Genomic DNA, 25,152 nt, shown 5'->3' on the forward strand with positions numbered 1-25,152 from the left:
CCAGGGGCTTTTCCTTAACAACTTTTTTCTAATGCTATTGCAGTTTTTAACACAGCAAGACCGACCTACCATAGTTATATTTCCTAATCAAACAAGAAATCGAAACGTTGCATTGAACGCACTAGCAGCCATCAACCCAACATGGTGCAACAATCGTAGCTTCACATTCTCTATAGTATGTCATTTTAGGACACAACTGATAACAACTGTTTAGCTTAATGCAGCTAAAGGATGGAATGATGGGAGTTGTAGTTTTCATCTTCAATCAAATTTGACAGGAATCACAAATCATGTTGTTTATATAATTAAATAGAGATTTATAACCATTATGTTTGATCACATGACGGTTGTACAGAACAACGACATCGTTGCATGCTAGATGCTCGGCTGCTCCTTCCACATTTTTTCATTAGAACTGTTTTGCATGGTTTTAAAAGTAAAAACCGGGGATAACATAGAAATGACACTATTGATAACCAACGCAATGAGGGGAACGTTACACTTGTTAATCTTGTACATTTCTCTGGAATTAAATGTTGTACACATTTGAAACAATGTAACTACTCAAGCCAACAAAACATACAACACTTTGTTAGTGGTTTCTGGATACTTTGATGCAAAACCCGATTATTACATAATATTATATATGTTTTCATTTAAATTAAAAGGGAAACTGTCTGCCTGCGGCAACAATTGCTAGAAATCGAGAAAAGCTTGAAAACTGAGGATTTGGCAACCTTCTACATGTTGTTGTAGCTCGATTATATAGGAAACTAGTGCCACAATTGTATTTTACAAAAACATTTGACTGAGACTTGGAATGTGACCCCTCTGGTACACTGAAGCCCCAATTACCCATAATGACATGGGGCGCATGATAAAATCCTGCCGCTTTCATCTGCCAAAGATTTATGCAATTCAAAATAGGAACTGCTGGTCTTTTCCCTCAACCGTTACCTCCTATTATGTTTCTTACAAGAATGTTTTGGGACTGATAGGAAGTTGTATTTGTGCACTGTATACCGAGTTCATTGCGACATCTGGAGCTGCCACACGTACAGTGGGTGCTGTGATCATTTAGTAGATCTTAATCGGAGATGCGAGATTGGTCGACTGAAGCATCTGGCTTTGTAGTTATCTCAGGAGTCACCCCCTACTGGGCCGAGTCATGGCCATACCAGTGGAGTTCAATAACTGCAAATTACATGTGTGTTGCCTTCTTAATGCCCGAAACTTGTTTTCCCACCCTCTTCATGGCCCTGTGCCTTCCCAACCCCATGACCCCCCCAATGGAAAGTTCTCTCCACACTCGGCTTAGTGACACTTAGCTGTGAAGGCTTTAATTCCTTACAGATGGCAGCTTGAACAGTCGTGCTCTTACTCTGATGTTATGTCAATCACATGCGTGAAGGCCGGGGTTAAAGCGCTCGACCAGAGGTCACGATCTTTGCCTGTTTCTGCGTGACCCGCTCAGCCTCGTGGACCGGTGAGGTGTGTGGATCTCAGGTGATGATCTTGCTACCATTATGATAATTCATGGTGGAAGTCATGGCTCATGGCTGTCCTTTGATCCTGCGCTTGGATGTAGTATATAGCTTTGATGCCACATTAGCATCGTCCGTGTTTCACGTGCTGGCCGTCTACGGCTCTGGGTTGAATAGAAAGCATTACCTTGATCTTAAAGGGACGTTGGTGCGGATGGAAAGAGGTGAGAGAGGAAAGTGTGAGTCCAGAGCTTTCTCTCCTTGGCTTTTTTTCAACAGTCATGCTAATTTTAGTCACACATTTTTGGCCTACTAAAATAAAACAAAGGCAGACACCCATGGACCTCCAGAAGAACCTTCCTTTAAATTCTGACAGCTTTCAGACGTTTGAGGAGCAGATTTTGGAGATGGATGTAATGAATGGGGCAAGTTGTCAAATTGGGGAAAGTGTCACAGAGGCCTTTATCTCGGTCACTTTAAGGTTTTGATGTCAATCACACTAATACAAGCAGTGGTTTGTTTAAAAAAACATATTGAATTAGATTTTTGAAAATTCAGTCTTTAAACAGGACGCCTCAAAATAAGGCTACGGTAAGAATAGTAGTGGGTTACATTTTAAATGAATTTGACAGTTTTAAAACTAACTTTTTTTGTGATATATGCTAGTAAAAGGAAATATGTTTTCCTCATATTTATTTATCAAAATTATTGTCCAAAACAGCATATTTTATTTGTTTGAATGTCTTCCTTCAGTTTGAATTTATGCTTTTTGGCCCATTTACATTCTCCATTTTGTGTTTATGTCTTAGCTATTTAAAAGTGTTTACATTTGTGAGAACTGCTAAACAGTCTTTCATTGTTCCATGTCAGTCTGATGGACTTAAGCATTTCTAGGCAATAATAGTGAAAAAAGAAATACATATTTGTAAAACACTTTTCATACATGAAATGCGGCTCAAAGAGATACTGGTAACCAATATTGGTAATAAAATGTAACACAAAAATTAAATAAAACCTACCATAACGATTCACAAAGTATATATGTAAAAACGATATTGGCAATACAATTTCAAACAGTATCAATGTTGTCAAAAACAACAAAATGTCAACGAGGTAAAAATGAGATAGAAACTAACTTTCAAACTATTTACATAATATTTATAAACATTAAAGCCCACCTAAAATGTCGTCACCCAGTTGTACATGTAGGTTGAATGCTAATAGTGCCTCATACTTCATTTGTAGACAATACCGAATTTCAAGTTTAAGCAATCCAAGTTTTAAGCAGCTGAGACCTAAAGGTATGCTTGTGAACAGAAATCCAGGTCTTCCCTCATAAAATATGTTCATTCAAGAGTACTCTGCTTCACTCCCAGACATCTGACAGGAGGAGACGCTGATTTTCCATGCTGTGACCCCGGATGTTCTGATCTTTTACAGAGCGTAACTGTCTCATCAGTGTTAAAATATTGGAACCAGCTTTCACATTCCCCCACCCAGGTGTCATAACTTATGCCTTTCTCAGACCGAACGAGAAGAGCCCTGGAGGATTAGAGAAAGGTGTATAACCTGGTCCAGAGGTGTGTAATTGAGCAGTATAACAGTCTGTAGACAGGTATGTAAAATGATGCTTTTCGCTTTGATACGTGACACAACTTCCTCTTCACAGAAGTGTGTTAAACAGTGGCCGGCTCATCCAGCGTTCTCGAGGAGGTGCCACAGACCTGTGTGTTATTCTGTAAGTCTCTCTAATACAGACTGTAATCAAACAGAGAGGTGATAATAGAACCACAGCAGCCCAAGGGTGAGATTGTTTTGAGGCCCGTGTTTTCTTTTGTTCTCTTATCAGCACAATTGTGCTCATTTAAATGTTGGGAGGCAACTCAGACCAGATACGGACCGCTATCACACATGAATCTTATTGGAAAATGTTATTCCAATTCCAAGTTATTTCACCCCAAAATAAAAAATAATAATATGCATAAATTGAATGTACCAAAGGACAAAACTAATAATAACAACAAAAATTATTTCAAATGTAATTTTTATTACGGTAATAAACTCATTTTGCTTGATTTTTAGTTTTAAAAATCTATATTAAATAATTATAAACTATTTATATTAAATTATATAAATTAATCATTTTAAATAATACATATATTTAATTATAATTATAATAGATAATTATAATAAACGCTTAATGTTTTTGGGTGTGAAAGTTTACCCCAAAATATAAGTTCTGTCATCATTTACCCTTACGTAATTTCAAAACGGTATGATTTCTTTCTTAAGCATAACATAAAAGAAGATATTTTGAAAAATGTTGTTATCTCTCTCCAGTGCTGTTCGGTTACCAACTTTTATAAAAATATCTTCTTTTGTTTTTCTCCGGAACAATGAAAGTCATACAGGTTTGAAATGACAAGAGGGTGAGTAAATAATGAAAGAAGTTTCGTTTTTGGGTGAACTATCACTTTAAGTGAAATCGGATTTCTTGGATTCCCCAGTTTTGATTTCAGGTTGAAATGTGACACAGACCGTGTTTGGTTCAGATGAAGAGGGTTTAGGGTGTAGACACTACACCATAATGTTTCATGGACCCTCAGGGTGAGTTGGGGAAATGTTCCCAGAGCCCCTGCTGCCCACAAGGTGTGAATGAGCTCCATTCTCACCTTACTCTGTACTTAACTACAAATGGCCCATCACCTCACAGAGACTTGGAAAAGAGCTGGTGATATTTCACGGAGACACCGGAACCTGAGCATTCACCTCTCAATGACATAACATCACGTTTCACACAGTCCTGACTACAGAGTCAGATGGCTAATGGAGACTAGTGTCCATCCCTCCTGGCTTTCTTCCTTACTGGTTATCATATGTAAACCAGCCTTACGTAAAGCATTATCACCATATGTGTTCTGTTGAGAGCACTAATAATGTAACTTAACAGTAGCAATGACAGTACCTATAAAAATAGCGGCTTTAAATATACGTCTCTGATTTATCCAAATTTATCATACATGGCCTTTTACATCTACTAATGCTGACAAAATATTTACTCAGTCTCATGGAAATTCATAATTATTTTACCATTTAAATTGTTCGAATTTATATCAAATTCCCACCATGTAAAAAAGTAGTTTTATTAATATTTTTTTAATCAATACATCCATAAGAATTTATGTAAAAATACTGCACAGGTGTTAACTGTACCCGAATTACAGGCAACATAAAGAAAATATGGTTAATATTTGTAATTTACCTCTGGGCAATCTGGACGTGACATTTTGCGTTATGGACGTGACATAAAATGCTCAGAGAATGAATTTGTTACGATTATATTGAAGCATCTGTTTATATTTTACTGAACCCTTGTTGATAGTCTAAACATAAAAATATGTCAGTCTAGGGGAAAAAATCTATTTAAAAAAAGGGAAATAAGCATGTGTTATGGATGTGACAAAAAAAGGATGCAGTTTTTGGGAGACGATAAACTTTGAAGTATTTCTGTAAAATAAAATCCACAATCCTGAAGCAATAATAACCAATGAATGTAGAAGGGATGCCTCTTTATAGAACTTCAAATTGTTACTTTATATTAATTTTCATGTGTCCATTTATGAGGAATATGTAGCTTTGTGGATGTGACAATCCTGAAAATGGCTCTTACCTGACTATGAAAAATCATGCACTAAAAATAAAACAAATGCTTTACAAATTTGAAGAGAGATCTCACATGGGTATTTAAAACACCAAATGTTAAAATCTGTGCTGTTACCAGAGTAAAAACCGCTGGTAAAAACTTTTTTTTTCTTTATTCGTGTTAAGGTTTCTCATTTTCACAGAATTCCCCCTCTGTTAAAATATGTATTTATTAGTATTAATTATTATTATAATGTAATAACATATTATTATTGCTATTAGAATATGTTTGTTTTATTATTTAGCATTTATTATTTAGGTAAGTGGTGTAAATATCTAAAATGTCTGCGACAGGAGGAAAAGAGCTTATCTTTAATGAAAATAAATATCTGAGGATGAAAACAATTAACTGCATCTTTTTGAAGTAAAACATTAAAACTAAGTCCCACACACCCACATACACAAATATGGTGTTTTTTGTGTTTTTATTAATTGTACATTTATCTGTTGATGTATGCCTGGTTGCTATTCCTTTTAATGTCCCATTAATAAAGGTATTTTGTGGTTTTATCATTCAAATGAACCATAATGTACTGCCACAGTGTAAGCTACAGTCCTCCCAACATTACCATTATTTCAATTCATGTTTTCCAAAAAGATAAGAAAGTCCTATGGGTGGAACGAGTCAGTAAATGAGAGATAAATGATGACAGAATTGTCACTTTTTTGTGAACCATCCCTTTAAGAGTCAGAGGTTTACAATAAACAAATCTTTTGATTGAAACATCACAGGCCTGGCAGGGCAGATAGCTGAGTCTGAGATGTTGTCAAAGAGGAAGCATTAGCACAGAGCTATCTGACATCACATGATTACCGGCTGCTTTTAGAAACTGACCATACTGACTCCTGCACTCCACCTTTCCCCTCGCTGATAAATCTGTCAATCAGACTGTGGAGGTAAAGCCGTGCTTTAGGAAGCACTAATAATGAGCTAATAATTAGCCATGTAAGCCGCTGATAAGGCAACAGAAGCCGATGGTGAGAAGAAGGACAGATGAGATGTTTCCCTAACAAGGGCTTTGTGTATCTCACAGCCCCTGCTGTGCCATATCTGACCTCTCTCGCTCTCTCTCTCTTAGGAAATGGAATCCAGCAAACACAATGTGAAATAAAATGTGATGTGTTTACATGTCACTTCATGGTAATTCAGAGAATAACACGGTGAAACATGACATGTTTATGTACAGTATGTATAGGCCTATGCCCAGAGGACAATGTTATTGCTCAGATTTTAAACTCAGAAGATTTGATAATGTCCTTAGGAATGTTAAGCACATCGTTTGAGATGTTTCTCCTATCATTGTTAAGAAGAAATAAAAACAGAAACACATCAAACCATTTTTAATATCCATGAAGACTATGGACTTCTAAAACGAATGTAGATTGCTGCAGATATTGGTAAAACAATCTGGATTTGAGTAAATTTGATAAGAAAAACACTAACCCTCTATTTCTCTCAACAGGTATTGGTCTAGCTTTTGTTGAAACCAGTAACTTTGTATTGGCACCTACTGTATTATTGTTCCTTTGTGACTTTACGCCTATTGCTCTTAAACTTTTTGTTAGTCGCTTTGGATAAAAGCGTCTGCTAAATGACCAAATGTAAATGAGAAATGTATGAGTTCATTTTGAGATCTCCAAACATGTTGACATTTGATCACAGACTTTACAAATCTGAGCTCAGTTTGTGACATTGTTGTTCTTCTGAAACTAACAGAGACATTTGTGAGATTTCTGGGTGTTTTTCCTCAGGGGAAATGTCTGAGACAACGAAGACTCGAGCAAAAGTTTCCATTTGCTCTCATTTTAATCTCATTGATGTCTAGTGGAAACTTTTTTTTATGCATTTGGCAGACGCTTTTATCCAGAGTAACTTACATTGCAGTTATCTATACATTTATACTTAGGTATATGCAATCCCCTGGGATCGAACCCACAACCTTGCTCTTACCACTGAGCTACAGCAAAGCTGAGATCTCATCTGGGATTTATTTTCTTTTGTTTACCATAATAATTCTTTTTTACAGATCTAAATGACGGTTTTCACAAGGTAAGACTAAAAAGCATGGTATCATTTAGCGCCTAACTTCTTAAAGTGTTGCTATTAACCTAAAGTTTAAAACACACAGATAATGTGCAGTTGCTGTTTTTAATTTACGACAAACGTTGTGTTATTGATGTGCATTTGTTAACTTGAACTTGGTTAGAGTGCGCTAACCTAATGAGTGTATCCAGCTGCCTTTCTATTCTTTATAACTAACACACCAGCTACTTTGAATTCAACGCAGCACTCCATGACAGAACAAAACGGGTCTTGCCCATTTTGTGATCTGATTGAATTATATCGCTTTCCCACAAGCTGGTGTCTGCTTTCTAGCCTTGACACCCCTCCCCATGCCACGCTGTGGGAAAAGAAAGCCATCCTGATTGCAGTGTATAGCATGCATTGTAACAGGTAATTCAATTTTACACCATTGCCGGCGGCGACATAATGCAAAGCCCCACGGCATGTAAAGACACAGAGCCGTTAGCTTTAAACTGCTCTTCATGCCTCATGTATCTTTATGCATGTGTAAAAGTCATGGGGACAAGTGGGTTGAATCATGTGAATGAATGGGTTGAATCAATGAGAGATGTACTCTGTAAAACACTCAGACTGGGAGGGCTAACATGATGCGCCCTCTTTTGGTGGCATTAATATCCAAACAAACTGGTTTGTCACCTAAAATTAGATGGGACGTTTAGATTTGTCATCACAACATCAACAATTTGTCATTTAACTTCTTTTGGATTTTATTTCGGTGTCTCGTGTAAGGTTGTTTAGATGTCTACAAAGGGGATTTTTGGGGGAATATGGTTTTACTTGTTGTATCTTTTATATTTGGGCTGTAACACAAATTCTCAACAAATGAAGAAGTCATTTTGCTTAAAGGGAAAGATTTCCTTCTTGTGTGAGACTCTGGTGCCCTTGTTCACTTGATTTGTGAAGTTCTTTTGGATCTTTGAGATGGAGTTATAAAACCAAGACATAAATTTGTGTGCTCAATAATATCCTGTAATTAAGTGAACCTTTTGGCTACCGACAAGCAGTAAGATGTCCCAAGGGTTTCCTTCGTGAGCACCGGGGCCTGTCAGTTCTATTTGCACCATTAAAGAGCAGATCAACCCACAATTACTGTTATTACTGCAGTTTATACTGCGAGTCAAAATTCTGACAAAGTTTGGGGTAGAAATGTTAGGAAAGAGTGACAAAAATACTTGTTTGTAGCAACTTGGAGATTTTAGCGGGATCTAGTGGTGAGGTTGTGAATTGCAACCAACGGCTCACTCCAGCCTTCTCTTTTGAACTACTGTAGAAACAATATGGTGAATTCCATGTAAGGGGACCAGCGGTGTTTGAAGAAAGACATAGCTCATTCTGAGGTAATAAAAAAGTTACGCTTCATTGCGTAAGGTCTTTACACGCCTATGAAGACAGTCATGCGTATTATATTGCATTTCTGTCAATAGATCCTCAAAAAGACTTCACACAGCCCCGTTAAAATGGAGGCAGATTTTTTACAGCATTATGTGTTTTATCGCTGTATGTTTACTAAAGGTGTAATAAGGAATTCATTGGAACACTTTAACATTTTAGAAGTAGAAATACTTAACCTTGACCGTAGACAATGTAGTGCACATTTGTATGATGTCGATTGTAAATAATACCCATTATTTAAAATGAGAATTTATTCCAGTGAATTCATCCATTTAAAGTGATATTTCACAAAACCATAAAAACAATTATTTGACTGTTTACTCACCATCATGTCTTTTCAAACCTGTAGGACTTTTTTAAGAAAGTTGGTAACCAAATCATTGGACCCCATTGACATCCATGGACACTATTTTGTGTTCCACTGAAGAAAAAGGTCACACACAGGTTTTAAATGACATGAGAGTAAAACATTTATTCAGGTAAACTTACGGATAGAAAGCAAAAACAGCCCTACTAATCAATTCTGTTGAAAATCAGTTCCATAAAAATCTGAGGTTATTGTAACTTTCAGATATGTATTCAGTAGTATCTGAGTGAGAGAGCAGCAGTGTGTCTCTGCTCTACTCTGTACTGAAGGTCTGATAACAGCACACCGGTGACATGAAACATTACAGCAGACGACTGAGAGCCGCTGTGTCACACTATACCAACACACACCAAAGCTTTAGAGATGACAAATAGGAAGTAGCTCAGTACAGATGCAGATGAGGACTTGAGAAAGGTGTTTATGTGTCTGTGTGTTTACTGGATGACTGCAGATCAAAGAGTCTTCTGCTATAGTTTGAATAGAATTAGCAGCTAACTGTTACTAGTGTTTACAAGACATGACATAGTTGACAGATATTTCTAAACAATTAACATTGTGTCATGAATGCTGCCTGCTGAGCTTGAATTAAATCCAGTGTATTTCTAATTTGTGGTGTTTTTTATAAAATCTTACAAAAATGTAATCATTTGTTTGACACAATATATAATATATAATGTGTTTTTATATTTTATTCGCTGAAATGTTACATATCGCCGTTGTCAGACTTAAAGCTCAAAAATGCCATGAAAAGAAGTGAGGAAACATGGCTTTTTTCATTAATTAAACAGTGTGTTGTCAAAATTGAAAAACTCTTTTTAATACATTTTATCGGTTCAATATTTGCAAAACCTACAAACATGAAGGTTGACCGTTAGTAATTTATGTAAAAAATCTTTGATAGTGGAGATATGAGTTTTTAGCGACTATATGTTTCTCAACAAGCTTCAACCAAAAAAAGAACTTTAGCAATCATAACTGCAGATAATCATACAACTTCTGGCATTTTTGTGGGTAGTAATAAAACATCAAAATAAAATCACGTCAAAATGAATGGTTAAAATATTTGAGGCAGTTCATTATTCAGAGCAACTTAACCAATTCATTCCAAACCTTGAAGGACTAATTTAATATCATCACATTGTAAAGGCTGAGACGTCCTTGAATGGTAAAAGGAAGATGGATGGAGTTTATTTAATTTATTTTTTTATTCTTTGGGTCCTTCAGACCAATGGTTTCAACTGGTGAGAAAGCCGGTCACTTGTTTCCGGACAGGGTCACTGATAGAAGGGTCACAAAACAGTCGTCATGCAAATGATGAAATGCAAATAACCATATAATCCAGCATTTAGGATTGAAAAATTGACTTATCAACTTTAAAAAGGGAGGAGGAAACGCCCCTCATATCTTTTGTTGTGGGAAGCCAGTGAGTCCAATCGATCTCTAGGGTATTTTGGAGCAAATTTACCAAAACTTTCACCATTTTCCAAAAGTAACAAGAACAGATCATATACACTAGTTTAGGGTTTAAGTTAGTAAGGGTCAATTAATGTTACTTTATTGAAATTTTTTGTTTTGTGAAAAGAAAAAAAGAATGTTATCATCTTCACTATTTGTCATTTTGTCAAGCAGACAAATATATTTATTTATTTTACTGAATAATGAAGAAAAACAGCCTATATGTACTGTAAATGAAGAGCTATTTATATAAACAGCAAATTTATAAAAAATGAGTTTGTCATGCCATTTTGCTGTGTACTAAACCTTTTCACCGCTCCATTAATGTTTCATTCCAAATTGCTATATTTTCTTGTTTAAAATGTACTGCAAGATGTAGTTTCTTTCCAAAATGCTGTAAGCCCCGAACCTGTTTTTAGTCTAAATGCGAGATGTCCTCTTGACCAATCACAATTCGCTCGTAAGTGGTTTTTGTATCCGTGTTATTTTTTAATTATTTGTTGTATGTGGTGGACAATATTGAAACATGAAACATATTTATTTTATTTTACTATTTAGTTTGTTACTATTAATTTTATTTGGCTGTTATTTATTTCATGCATTTGCATTTATTTGATTTATATTAATTTATAGTATGAGTCCCTGATGTCATATGTTTCATGTTCTCTTGTTTGTTTGTTTTTAAAAAGAAATAAAGCAAAAAAATTGAATAAAAGGATTGAATTTACAATCGACAATATTGTTGTTTCATTTAACAATCATTGTTTAACATGTTCAGACTGAGCCATTTTAACAGGATCAATTTAATATTAACAAAATCTATGGGTCTAGGTTAAAAAATGTCATTTTCATGAACACTATTCAAATGGATTTATAGCGTTTTGGAAAAGAGCTCTTCATATGTATGTTAGTATTGGTTTTGTTAAGAAAGAAAAAAAAAATGATACGTACAATATACCTTCAGATCAAAATAAACATTTTTGTCAAGTGAGCCTAAACTCAATTTATCTTAAAACAACATGGACAAAATATAAAGAAAATATGTCAGGTTTGGTTCTGTCTTTTTGTAAACGGTCAAATCTGTGTCCAAAAGTAGAACCTTTTGAGAATCAATGGTCTGATTTATACATTGTTATTGTGTTTTGTAAACCTTTCATAAGGTTTAATGTTTTCCTTTTCGTTTTATTTTTTATCAGACAGATAAGGATCTGTAACAAATTTCCCCTCTTGTCACAATAATACACACTTTCTTCAGGTAAAAAACAACAAAAGCAACAGGAATGGATATGGAAATAGAAATAAGTAACAGATTTCTCACAGTAGTTATTTGACATGATGTCACTTCCCATTTGAACAGTTCTGGTGTTTCCTGTGGTGCAGATAGAGGGCCACAGGCCAATCCTTTATATCTCCAGTATTCATATATGCAGTAATTCTATTATAAATTTCAATTGATAGAAACATTCATCCTGGGAAAGCTTTGTGTTGATGTTGTAGTAAACAGACTGCTGCTGGATTAGTGATAAATGTGTGATGGGTGCTGACAGATGGTTCGGTTCTGGAATGTTGGTATTACACCACTTTCACCAGCGTTTCTTCCCACACTAACACAAACTGAGAAGGTGAGAAAGCATTTATTGAAACAAACTCCCAGCCTCCGTAAGCAAAGCTTGGTTCGTATAAACTGCTCTCATTCAGGCCCATATGGTGATTGCACCTCATTTGGCACTATAGAACAAATACAGATGTAGACGGGACTCTCAGTGTGTCGCCTTCATATCACCAGATGGAATCTGCAGGCTTGTGTGATATTTGGTGTACAATCTGCAGAATAGATTTAAAGGTGGAGTGTTATTTGTCACCAAACACATTTGCATAAAATATTTTCAAAGAGGCGTTTTGATTACGAAAAATTGTTTACTTGTAATGAAATGTGTTTAACACTGTAGAAATACTTTTGATAATGCAAAATTTTCATGAAATTCTCTGGGGGCAGATTTCTGTCCGGCCATCATCCCTGCCCGCTATATGTTGCAATTCTTAAAGCAGTCACAACCTGAGAGCAAGACACTTGGGCCTGTCACTGTTTAAGCCCCTTTAAGACGCACCTCACGCAACACTCTTGCATTATCACGGGTCTGGTTCCACTGAATGTGAATCAAACAGACTGTCAGACGTCACTGTGAACGTGAGATGTGAGATGTGGACACAGCCAACCATGTGTTCCTGACCTTCTCGTATAATAAAGCAGAAGAGGAAACAGTAGAGATGTCCTATTACTAGAGCCAGAGTGAATGTCACGCTATAGAAGAGACGGACAGGACATCTTTATGACAGCACAGCGTATGATAAATGAAGCAGTGTGGAGGGAAGAGATGGGACTAAACAAAGCCCAGGTGTCAAACTGATTGTTCTTTTGACGTTGAGTGTGATGCGATAGTGACGTGTTTAACAACTCTCTGGATTGTCAGCACACATCAACCCACTGAGCTTTTCAAACATCTCATTCACGTCAGGAATCTAATGCATGTTAATGTACAGTAAAGAAATGCCTTTCAGAGCTCTCAATTATATTGTTGGTGGTCCAGAGTTTGCAGATTACTACAAAAAACATAACATAAATAATCAAACAGGAAAAATGAATGTGTGATTGCACCACAGTGTTTCTTGAAAAACATTTCTGAACTTAACATGCGTGCCTGGAAATTAAATCCATAAAAAAATGTCAAATGAGACATACAACAAATAACTGTAATTTTGAGTAAAGTTCTATTGATTTTCTGTGAGTGGAGGGTAGTGGATTGTTGTTGATAGTGTTATTGTAATGTTATATTGTCCATGAGAAAGAAAATAAATATAAAAAAATTGTAAATAAATGCATGAAAATAGGAACCTGTGTAGTGTAGTAGAATATAGAGAATTGAGATTGTGAGAATGCTGAAGAACTTGGTCAAAATTGTATTATTTACAAGCAAATAAAAGGTGGCTTAATACTTTAAAAATGCATAATTTTTTTTAAAAACAACAAATATTGACCTTTTAGAATTAGATCATTCTTTTTAGTGTCCAATTCTTACACATACAATGTACTTCAATACTTAGTAATGTATACTTTAAAAGCATTAAAGTCATAGTGTGTAATAAATCTGAGTTCTGATGCCATGAAAAAGAAACATTGTAAGGAGCTTTCAAACATTTATAAGGGTCACAAAAAATATTGCTGTCGCATTAAGTCACAACCACATGGCTAATCAGCGGACAACTAGCCTGTTAGCATAAAAACTACTGTCCCAGCTGACAGGAAACGTTGTGTTTAATAGTTGTCTCATAGTTTTAGTAGTAATATTAAAAGAGCGTTTTGAAAAACATTATTCATTGTTAGTGGAACGTTTAAAAACATTCAGAAATGTTGTTTTTATACACTGTAAAACAGCTATAATTTTACAGAAATGTTTCCACGTATAGGCCTAATGTAATAAAAGTTTTACCAAATTTTACAGTTTTTTTAATTACTGTGTTTTAACAGATTTTTCACATACTTCGGAAATACGCCAAATTACAGAAAAAAAACATTACCATTTTTTACAGGATTTTTTGTAAGCAAAACGTTCTTAGAAAATACTTCAGGTGGACAGTATTGAGAAGTGTTGTTACTTTAAGTTAGTTACTCACTGGTAATGGTAGTTGACAAATAAATTATACAGGTGTGGTGTGACAACAAATATTTAGAAAACAAACTGTCACTGCTACTGTCTTTCTAAAACCTTGTATTTCCATATTTCGTGGATATTTTTGTTGGCATCAATGATTATTACTAGTCATCCTTTATGTTTGTCACTGTGTTCTGCAAATATCTAACCAACAAAAAAGTATTAAAAAAGTGCTTGTCACAGTATGCAATCATTTAAAGAGTAAATTTTTCCATTTCCTGAAAAACAGGTCATTTGGACATCCGAGGAGAGATTCATCTTCACTTTTTTCCACATTTTTGCTACGTCACACCAAAGGACACATATACGGTTCGGCTTGTGAACTACTCGTATACTCTCGGGTCGAGACCATGTTCAAATTTGTGATCAGGACTCAAAAAGCTCCCTTACCTCTGGCAAAACAATGCAAAAAAGCCTGACTGTGTCCCGCACGCAATGATGCTTTTTCCACCGTTCTCCAAATCATTAGCATTAGTAACCAATCAGCTGCGGGGATGCTCTCACACCCTCCGAATCCCACCACGGGCGCAGACACACAGCCATATTGTGAAGAGCAGATCCATCATCATGTGGTTACGAGAATCCCATCAAATACGTCTCATTCTTCTGGCCAGGCCGCTCGCTCGCAGACAGTATCGCACGGGAGATGGGGGTGTTAGGGTCATACTGTCCTGGGAAAGTTAAGTTCTCCATTTAAATCAACAAACGATGTGGCCTTATGCCGAGTATATGAATGTGCCCGGTGGCAGATGGCAGTGTTTCATACCCATAGACTCATGCAAACCCTAATCCCCGGGGGGTCGTGCATTCCAGGGTCATCAGTTGTTCACATCAAGGAGAAAAAAGGGGATAGAGTGTGCAGGCGAGAGAGAGAGAGAGATCCTTGTTCTCCTCCTCCCAACGTGAACAAATAGGTTTTAGGGCACTTCAGCAGAGACGTAAGCCTGGAAAAGGCCTGATGCGGTGTCTATCTCATTAGTCTGGGGATATCGCAGAGCCTCATGAATAATGACGCCACCTAATTATAAAAAGGAGACAGTGGGATCTAAGGGTTTATTTGGGAATGGCTGCATGGTGACCCTGTGCCAGTCTGGGATGCCAGATCGAGTCTCACTAGGGTCCTCATTCTCCTGAACTCATTTAGCGTCATTAATTTCTGCTGATTGTTTGTTTAGGTGGGCAAGCGTTGCACCAGTCCCACGCTCCGGCCATGTGCGTGTGTTTGGACATATCAGCTGCTGCAGGCCAAACAAAGAAGCTCATGTGACTCAGCAGTTGAGGGAATAATGTTCCTCCCCCCTCAGGCTCTTTTGCCCAGAGACTTTCTCACACCTCTCCATCTGGACGGGCTTCTTTCGAAACGTCAATCACAGCAGGGACTCCCATTTTTCAGCCGGCTTTGGGGGGGATGACCCTCTCTGAGAGATTTGGTGAAAAGTCACCGAGATTGTTGATTTCAGCTCTGGACTTTTGAGAGGTGTTTGAGCTGAAGTCACTTTAAGCTCGTCTGGAGGTCCAGCAGGTCCATAAAAGTCATCTGGCCTAAGGAGGTGTCAAGCCTTAACAAGTCTAAAGGTGCCGTCCTGCCTCTCAAATAAATAAATAAATCAACAAGTGAAAATGAAAATAAATGAATTGCTCCTGTGTGTTAAGGGTTGGAAAATCTAGTATTCTGGATCTTCCAGTTGTGTTTTGAAAACTCATGTTGGTTAAGTAAAAAATAGCTATTCATTTCAAATAAAATGTATTATCGAAAGTCATTCTAATTCAAAGCTGTTGTAAACAAATAATTCAATAACCAACTCTAAATTCAATCAAATCAATGTTTTTGTGGCCCCTAGCAAATCACCCAGAAGAAACAGTTGTCGCCCTCTAGTGGTGTTTTTAAATCATGAAAAGTTAACGATATGTTGTGTTTTAGCGCCCCCTGTCAACAATGTCAAGAAGTGACACTACTGGCGTTAGACCTTCATTTACTGTTGTTCATAGCTTCACGTCTATACCTGATTTAGTTTTTACACAACTACCCTAGCTGGGTGAATGAAAATAAGAGGAGTACATGGAACAATGTTTGTCCTTTACTGAAAATATAAAACATTGATCCATTGATTTATGAGTATCCGAAATATAACTGCTGCCCTATACTTGAGTCATTTTAGGCTGTACATTTATATATATTTATAATACACACTTTCAGTATATTGACTAGTGTAATTTTGTTTAGCTACATGTAAATATGATAGGCTAATAATCTGTACATTTCATTATATCATGCATTCAATTTACCGTACATTTTCGTCTATAAAATATCTGTAAATATTTTGTTTGATGTTGTTCCAAACGAGTGAAATGAAACAGCGCTATATATATTCTCTTCTGCATTAGCCTTCCTCACTCCATTGTCAAATATTTAATTCAAACTGTGTAAAAATAACTACATATGGGGCGGTTTCCCAGACAGGGCTTCAGCCTGTGAAGTAAAACAACTTGCACTGACATATCCTATAATATATCAGTGCAATTGTTTTGTCTCAAGATGCACACAGTAAAAACATCCTGTTGGTAATGAAAAGTGAAACATTTTGTGTGATTCAAGTCATAATTTTGTGTATCAGTGAAAATGAGCCAGTGGCGTTTATTTATTGTGTTGTTACGTAAAATGACCACTAGACGGCGCAATTTGCCTATGTTTCTATTTTTCTTTAGTCACATGTTAAAAGATCGAAATTTGATTGGAAGTCTAATGATGTTAAAAGTTTCACAAAAGCTCAAATGTTTTGTCTTCCGTGTCTTTATTGAATTTCCGTGTCTTTATTGAAGATAGTCTGAACGTTTGATTCACATATACATCAAATACTAAGCTTGTTAGACATTTTATGAGTACATGTCATAGCTTTCACCTGTGATTGCACTGGAGTTAAAAAATCATTGCTAAACACTTCCACTGGAGGACGCAATTTCCACGACTTGCTATTTAAACGAATCTACACTAATTTATAACCATCTGGTAAATGTCGTTTATATAATTGCATGTATTGTAAAGTACAATTTGATATTAATTTGTAATGATAAGGGTTTTTGTTTAATGACGTGTCTTATAAGCTAACTAACAATTTAAAGGGATATTTCACCCAAAAAGGTCAAATCTGTCATCATTTACTCACCTTCGAGTTGTTCCAAATGTGGATATATTTCTTTGTTCTGATGAACACAAAGATATTTGGAAGAATGCTTCTAACCAAACAGATCTCAACACCCATTGAATACCATATGCGAATGTTAGTCAAAAGTGCCCACAACTGTTTGCTTGTTTTGTAATATGTTAAATGTCATACAACTTTCCAAAAACTAATTTTTAATTCACCTTTCTTTTATACAATGCATTGAAGGCAAGCACGCATAAATATCAATATTTTTTATAAACATAAGGCCTCTCGTTATTATATTTTATGTATTTTGTTTTAACGCCAGAAATATTTGAAATATATTCTTTAAAATGTCCAGAAGGTTTAATTTACTTGTTAATTTCTATTCCGTTGAGTTGATTTGAATCGAGCGCATGCGCAGACGGATATAGAGCAGACTTCCTCTTCCGTTGTGCTGAAGTCCTCCTCTATGAAATGAGTTCTCTGGTGGACTGTTGATGATGTTGGCCCACACGTGTTAAGGGCTTCTGTGTGTTTTAAAAGAGACTTAAACCGCATTAACCTTGATTCCCGTCTGTGTTTAATGTGAGTTTGTGAAAGTCTCGCCCGGACTCTTCATTCAACTGTGATTGTTCGTTGATAAACTCAAGCAACATCTGCAGTGTTAGCAGCAGCAGCTACAGTGACCGGCTAACACACCGGTTTACTCTCATCTAACGGTCACTGCACACGGAGATGTGACGGCGACCTACTTCACAAACAAATACTACCTGTGTTTTAAAGCCGGCAAGTCGGGGTTTCGTGATATTACTTGTTCTTCTTTCATCGGTCCACATTGCATTTTATCATGGGGGCTTACTTGTCTCAACCCAACACGGAGAAGAGCACAGGAGACGGCGGGAATAAGTGCATGAGCTATGGGTTCGCGGCCATGCAGGGCTGGCGTGTGTCTATGGAGGTAAAACACTCAGTTCTTACTTGATTATATTTAAGTGGGTTATAATGTGAACGTGTTTTTGTAAGTGAGTGTTGGATCTCTTTATAAGAGTCATCAGAGCTGTGTGTGTTTTCAATGTGTAGCATATGTTATGAATGTAAGGTAGAAGGTTTTGGCGCCAGTGAGGTCAGTGACTCTCGTGCTTTGTGTTTCCAGGACGCCCACAATTGCATCCCAGAGCTGGATGATGAAACCGCGATGTTTGCCGTCTATGATGGCCATGGGGGTAAGCTGAAGAGACTCTACAAACCACTGCATGTCACAATAATAATAAATCATAAATAATGTTAAAGTTCGATTTTAAAATTCCACAAAGATTGGTTATTAAATGTAAGCCTTACAAACTCTACTTTGGGATTTTTCAATAACACGAGTCTGTGTTTTCCCAGGTGAGGAGGTCGCCTTGTATTGCTCCAAATACTTGCCAGACATTATTAAAGAGCAGAAGACATATAAGGATGGAAAGCTGCAAAAGGTAACTTGTCTCTTTCAGTTTTTTGTTGATGCACCTGTCTGAGTCCCTTTTAGGTTTGAAGTCTACCCAAGTTCCAATTTTCCTGTTCAAAAGTCATATGAAATGAACTATTGTTTATGCTCATTCTTAGGCTCTTGAAGATGCATTCCTGGCTATAGACAGCAGAATCACCACAGAGGAAGTTATCAAGGAGCTTGTTCAGATAGCTGGTCGCCCTCAGGAAGAAACTGAAAAAGTAGCGGAAGAAGATGATGGTTTGTATTCACATTTGTAATGTGCATGCATTCCATCTTCTACCCTGTTGACATCACATGCTTGGCTGAAGATTTCCAACTTCCTTTATCCACGTATAGGAAATGAAATGTAACGCATTGCTTATTGCTCTTCTCCACAGTTGACAATGAAGAGGCTGCTCTACTTCATGAAGAAGCCACCATGACAATCGAGGAGCTGCTCGTCCGCTATGGCCAAAACATGAACAAAATGGGCAAAAAGGCCAATCAGGAACCCTCAAAACAGTGCGAGGATGTAGAGAAGACTCACGCAGAGAAGGGAATCAATGGGGAGGTGGAATCTGGAGCTTCTGAAGCTGACAGCAATGGAAAAGAGAAAGCAGCCGGTGCTGGAGATTCAGCTGAAGGCTCCAAGATGAGGGCCTGTAGAAGAGTGGCGGCGGCCTCTGGCGGCAGCAGTAGCTCTTCTTCTAATAAGCCAGGATCAACTGGAGATGCTGGTCCATCCTGCTCTTCCTCTGCTGCTCCTGCTCCAGGAAGTGCCAAGTCCAAGTTTTTCGAGGACAGCGAAGAGTCAGAGGAGGGAGAAGAGGAAGAGGAGGGTAGCGATGAAGAGGTGAGGCTGGAGGAGTTGAGCTTAAACGTCCTGAGATTCTTGTTCCAACGAAGCAGATTTTTCATTTGCAAAAACTCTTGACTTTAAACTTGACATCTGGTGTCATATGTTTGACTCGTCCAATAGGACTGCAGCGAGGAGGATGGTGAGAACAGCAGTGAGAATGATGAAGAGGATGACACGGAAGAAGGTGAGGAAGAGGATACAGACGAGGAGGAGGAAATGTGCTTGCCTGGCATGGATGGAAAAGAAGAGGTAAGAATGTATTGTGTGGAGTTGCACAGCACCTTTAAAACTGGATCAACGTAAATATTTATTACAGTAAAATAAACATTAATCTGATGATGCACACGTGTGTCTTTATTTTGTAGCCGGGTTCAGACAGCGGGACAACAGCTGTAGTTGCTCTCATTCGGGGAAAGCAGCTCATAGTGGCCAACGCTGGAGACTCCAGATGTGTTGTGTCTGAAAAAGGAAAAGCTGTGGACATGTCGTATGACCACAAACCTGAGGATGAGCTGGAGCTAGCCAGAATAAAGAACGCTGGCGGGAAGGTGACGATGGATGGCCGTGTCAACGGAGGACTCAACCTATCAAGAGCTATTGGTAGCTACACATGACAGTGCTTAAATTTATTTATATTTGATTTTGATTGGCCAGTCCCGACATTTGGTAGTTCGTTATTCCCAGATAACAACTGCACAAAATTGAATACACACGGTAACCCGGATGCAGGAAATAATTTTGACAGGTTTTTTTGACAAATAAAGTATAAATATCTCTTTTAATGACATTATATTTACAAGTAACTAAACCAAATTGCCTGTTTGTGCCTTTTCAACGCTGTTTCTTTACCTTAAAACCAAAATGAAGTGGCTAATTTTGTAAAAATTCGCTAATAAAATATTTCTAATTCGCATTTCATGTCCAGTATGTTTCTCATGTGGCAAGTAGCCATGTAATGAGGAGGATAATGTACAAGCAGCCGTCTGTTATTGAGAAATAAGCCCTTCAGTGTGATGCAAGACCTTCTGCTTCCCGCCGGTTCCTGATCACTCTCTGGACTTATTTCTGCGATAACAAATTTCTGCCTTATCGTTTACAAGCATTCATGTGTGTTTTAGGTGATCACTTTTATAAAAGAAACAAGAATCTTCCCCCAGAGGAACAGATGATCTCTGCTCTACCTGATGTCAAAGTTCTGACATTCAATGAGGACCATGAGTTCATGGTTATCGCGTGTGACGGCATCTGGTAAGACGGACGAAAATAAAGAGAAGAACTATATCACATTTATTAAGTGTTTAATGCATTTCTCTAACACTGTTTGAGGCTGTTTTTCTTTACTTAGACATCCTGATGGATGTCGTGATGCTATTTGTTTACTGTGTATCTTTTGGTTTCTAGTATGATGAATAGCTGACTTTCTGTTTTAAGGAATGTAATGAGCAGTCAGGAGGTGGTGGACTTTGTAACTGAGAGACTCAAAACAGATGCTGGTAAAGACAGGCCCCTGACTGCCATTATTGAGGAGGTAAGCACTGATTCTTTCACTAGTCGTGTGACAATAACTGTGTTGTCATGTTTGTTTTGAACCTACATTTGTCATTTGGAGTTACCAATAACCAAAGTAAAACCAGTGAATGTTCTAAGAGGTGTCACTTGTTTGCCGTCTAGCTTCTGGACCACTGCCTAGCACCAGACACATCAGGGGACGGCACAGGATGTGACAACATGACATGTATCATCATCACCTTCTCTCCACACCTCGTGTGCAACGTGGCCGAGTGCAGCAAGAAGAGGAAAGTGGACGAAACCGCCGCAGAGGAGAACGGAAGCGACAGCAAGAAATCCAAAACTGAATAACACTGCAGTTCTGATATTTCAAGGACACTTTCCCATTTCAATTCAGACCACAAGGGAAAATTTTAAGAAAAGCTCCCTGACAAAGAGCATTATAGTTTTAAACACTTCAAAAAAACTGTTAATCAGCCATTTTGTTCTTTGTGGTTTTTTTGTTCTGATTTGTTAAGCAGGTCTGTCTACTATTGATAAGAATGATGATCACAGCTGTATGGTAGCAAAGGTAATGTCACTCTGTGCTCCTGATGTACTGTCTAGGCCATCATACGCTTATGTACATACTATTTTCTTCCAACTTTTTTCTTTTTAAATAGTGGATCTATTGTGAGTATTTGTGACCTTCTCTCTGGACACCAGTATGAATTGATCTTTTTTTTTAAATAATGTGATGACTGAGATGTTGGTCTGTTTCCCTGATGGTCATTGGATACATCTAAAAAGTTAAAATGCTCTGCAGAATGAAATCACGCTGACATTCCTTTCTCCAATGTTTTATGCTTGTGAGTAACAGATTACTGTTTTTCATTGTCGTATTGAACCCTTGTGTAAAAAAGAGCATCTTTTGCATTTTAAGAGCTTTGCACCAGAAGTGAGTAAAGGCTTACATTGGGATCATCGCCTTCAATTCTGGAAACATTTCACCCATGAAGTATACTTGAAAAAGTTACAAAGTACAAACGTCCTCACTGCAGAAGGAGAGTTTTCGGTTTTCCATTCAGTCTTGAAGCATCCATCTAATTCGTTAAGGTTTATATACACAACGTATTTTGGAATATATATTTTGGTACTTTTTCGAAACATCTTTGTGGCTTGTAGAGGTAAACAAAACGTCATCGCTCAGAATTACACCTTTTTTTCTTAATCAATAAACAAGTGGAAACAAATACCACATCATTGTGTTTCTTGTTGGTGACACTCCATATTAAAAAAGACCCCATATTTATTTAGCTTTTGTGATATAAATCTGCAGTTTAACTTTATCCTAATCTTGTAAACAAGTGTTTTTCTCTAGTGGTTATGACTCGTGTATTAATAAGATTTGTCAAGCACAAACACCCAAATCAACCAACGTCATGTGTGGTGTCAAGTTTTATTTAATCCAAACATCTCAATCATGAACAAACATTCCTATCTATCCAAAAATCCTCATGTTGAACATGTTTTTTTTACACAATAACTGCTCAAATTAACTTAATAATTAGAAAGTATTGTTGATATATCCTATTTATATATTATATCTTATACTGACCATTTATGATCCGAAAATGACAAAACCTCACAAAAATGTATTAAAGACAAAAGATAAATGTGATTATTATTTAGCTCTACCAGACTTCATTCAATAGAGCCTTCATTCACCACAGTGGAGCTCTTCTAAGCATCCCCTCCCAGCAATAAGATTCAGCCGTCTGAAATAAATGGCAGGTAGACAGGGATTTTAAACATCTAATATCAACTGATATTGTCACATTATAATTTTATATATAATAAACTTAATGTATAAATAAAAATATTCTGGAACAGCAGATTGCTATACTTATTCTTTACAGTTATGATTTGCAGTAAAAGTTATTGAATTAGTATCTTCATTGTGTGTACAGTATTCACCTGCATTCTTTTGTGAAGAAACAGCAACTTTTGATTCAGAAACTCAATATCCTGTGATAAAGACAAATATTGTTTTTATTAATTGCATATATAATAACACAATATAATAATGTATAATATAAATCCATGAATCTGTAGTTTACTGTTGAAATCTTTTCATGGTGTTTTTGTTTGACTTTAGGCAACAGATCTTCTAATCTTTCAATCTGAAACCACACCAAACATTTAAAGACAGTCATTTTAAATGGTAAATTTGCTTAAACCTTAAGCATTCATTTGTGTCAACCATCTTACTCTTTTCAAAATGCTCTGTAGTTGTGGCTTTATTGTTTTATTGATCACATTCATGGGAATACTTCTGGGTCTTGGATTAACTGTGTTCATGAGAAAATCAATGTCACTGTTTTGATCACGTAATAATGCTTTTCTAAAAGATAACATACAAATAATCGTATTGTTACTTCAGTTATCATACCATTTTGGAAGTTTTTGGCTACTTCAAGGACATATGGCCTAGAGCAGGTATAAAGAAAAAGAAAATATCAAATTTCTCTTGTGCACATAATGTCCACATTTACTATTTCTTGAAATGTAACATTTGCTAAAATTGCTGATTGAAAAATGTAATTAATGGATAGAAAGATGACCATGACAAGACATCTGACATTATATCCAAACTTACATTTGTTTGCTGTTTGCAGGCATCCTGCAGTTTAAAGGTATTAAACATCCATGACTATTTCTGATCTGAAAATTGATTTCAAAGTCATTCAATGTGAATTTATATAGGATAGATCATTTAAAGACGATTTCTAAACCTATATATACACCACGATACCTTAAACGTTGTCTGAGACTCATCAAGCCTGAAAGAATGAGCCAAAATCTGTCAGGAGATAGAACAGCATACTTAAAGAAAACTACTTATAGGTTTGAAATGACATTTGGGTGAATACATTATGACAGAATTTTTCTTTCCTACTGAAAAATCAGCTTATTACATATGTCAAATGTCAAAATCCAACCCAGCAACTGAATAAAAACTTACTTGTGTTACAGTGGCTACATTTGCATCACTTGGCATATGCACCTCTCGCAAGGCTGTGGCCCTGCTTTCTGCAAAATAATGGATTTTGTTAGTGTATAAAATATATTTACATTCAAATTCAGTCAGCACAAAGTCAATGCAATAGTTATTAAATCCTAAAATCCAAACTATATTATTTTTAGAAAAAGCTGAATGTGTCTTTCCTCTGTGTTATAGCCAGCTTGTGTCTTGTGCTGTCAGTGGCACCTGTTGCTGAATATCTTGAATTTTGCAGAAGTCGTCTTAAAACAAAATGATCGTCTACAGTAATTTTAGCTTGAAAAGAGGATTTTTATTCATAAAAAGAGATCCTACTTATTGAAAAATTCTGTTCCAATGCAAACCTGCGCGGGTTGCCATAGCAACATGGATGCTCCAGTGGCACTATGTCCCTAAAAGCGATTTAAACAGATCGTGCACAAAAAAACTAACCATTGAGATCAAGCCTCTTCAGAGCAATCCAAACTGTATCATAAGTGTTTTCAGTAAAACCTGCCATCAAAGCAATCGACATACAGCTCCACTGAACACGGACAGACAGTTTTGACCAGCAGTGTGAAGGCAGGAACTTTAAACTTTGTTCAATTTCATAATAAAGTCAAAATAATATCAACAATAAAAAAGACAAGGGAAACTTAATCAATTAAAACCTTTTTTTCTCCACGAAATAAATCTTAAAAAATCGTTCTCTTATAATAAGGAAAGAAAAATATAGCAGTATAAAACTAGGATAGATTTTTTTAGCTTCCTTGCCCCACAACATATGCTTATATTGTAAAACAGTCCTTTTTATATTATGAAAGTAACATGTTAATTAAATATATGAATGTTCAATAAAAAATGTATTAGTAAATGTAAATAATAAAATAATTGTAATAATGTGTGACATGTGTCTTATTGCTACCTGAACTCTATGCGAGTCGCTTCGAAT

At 36.6% G+C, this 25,152-nt stretch overlaps 2 protein-coding genes across 3 annotated transcripts; one reads left to right on the top strand and one right to left on the bottom strand.

The window, feature by feature from the left end:
* Positions 1-17,796: 17,796 nt before the first annotated feature.
* ppm1g (protein phosphatase, Mg2+/Mn2+ dependent, 1G) lies at positions 17,797-22,415 on the top strand. The gene is made up of 10 exons (XM_056761573.1): positions 17,797-18,300; positions 18,496-18,565; positions 18,729-18,814; positions 18,945-19,068; positions 19,209-19,663; positions 19,790-19,918; positions 20,035-20,269; positions 20,788-20,917; positions 21,101-21,197; positions 21,341-22,415. Exons 1-10 carry the CDS (start codon positions 18,190-18,192, stop codon positions 21,527-21,529), a joined length of 1,626 nt encoding a protein of 541 aa, XP_056617551.1. The 5' UTR covers positions 17,797-18,189; the 3' UTR covers positions 21,530-22,415.
* A 182-nt stretch (positions 22,416-22,597) lies between these two features.
* Positions 22,598-24,779, bottom strand: si:zfos-1056e6.1 (uncharacterized protein LOC107988029 homolog). Of its 2 annotated transcripts, XM_056761257.1 has the most exons (9): positions 24,654-24,779; positions 24,183-24,250; positions 23,973-24,020; positions 23,817-23,881; positions 23,610-23,647; positions 23,429-23,508; positions 23,278-23,340; positions 23,135-23,185; positions 22,598-22,935 (listed from the first exon to the last, which is right to left on the bottom strand). In XM_056761257.1, exons 1-9 carry the CDS (start codon positions 24,733-24,735, stop codon positions 22,882-22,884), a joined length of 549 nt encoding a protein of 182 aa, XP_056617235.1. In that variant the 5' UTR covers positions 24,736-24,779; the 3' UTR covers positions 22,598-22,881. The 2 variants fall into 2 exon arrangements, with proteins under 2 accessions (XP_056617235.1, XP_056617236.1); XM_056761258.1 differs by lacking the exon at positions 23,278-23,340.
* Positions 24,780-25,152: the final 373 nt, after the last annotated feature.

The sequence above is a fragment of the Triplophysa dalaica genome, chromosome 11 (assembly GCF_015846415.1).
Source record: "Triplophysa dalaica isolate WHDGS20190420 chromosome 11, ASM1584641v1, whole genome shotgun sequence".
In the NCBI taxonomy this organism is placed as follows: domain Eukaryota; kingdom Metazoa; phylum Chordata; class Actinopteri; order Cypriniformes; family Nemacheilidae; genus Triplophysa; species Triplophysa dalaica.

Coding starts and splice junctions, on each gene's coding strand:
- ppm1g (XM_056761573.1), top strand. CDS start 18,190: ATGGGGGCTTACTTGTCTCAACCCAACACGGAGAAGAGCACAGGAGAC. Junction 18,815..18,944: donor AGGATGGAAAGCTGCAAAAG/GTAACTTGTCTC, acceptor GCTCATTCTTAG/GCTCTTGAAGATGCATTCCT. Junction 19,664..19,789: donor AGGAGGGTAGCGATGAAGAG/GTGAGGCTGGAG, acceptor CTCGTCCAATAG/GACTGCAGCGAGGAGGATGG.
- si:zfos-1056e6.1 (XM_056761257.1), bottom strand. CDS start 24,735: ATGTCGATTGCTTTGATGGCAGGTTTTACTGAAAACACTTATGATACA. Junction 23,509..23,609: donor AGCCAAAAACTTCCAAAATG/GTATGATAACTG, acceptor TCATGAACACAG/TTAATCCAAGACCCAGAAGT. Junction 23,341..23,428: donor TACAGAGCATTTTGAAAAGA/GTAAGATGGTTG, acceptor GTGTGGTTTCAG/ATTGAAAGATTAGAAGATCT.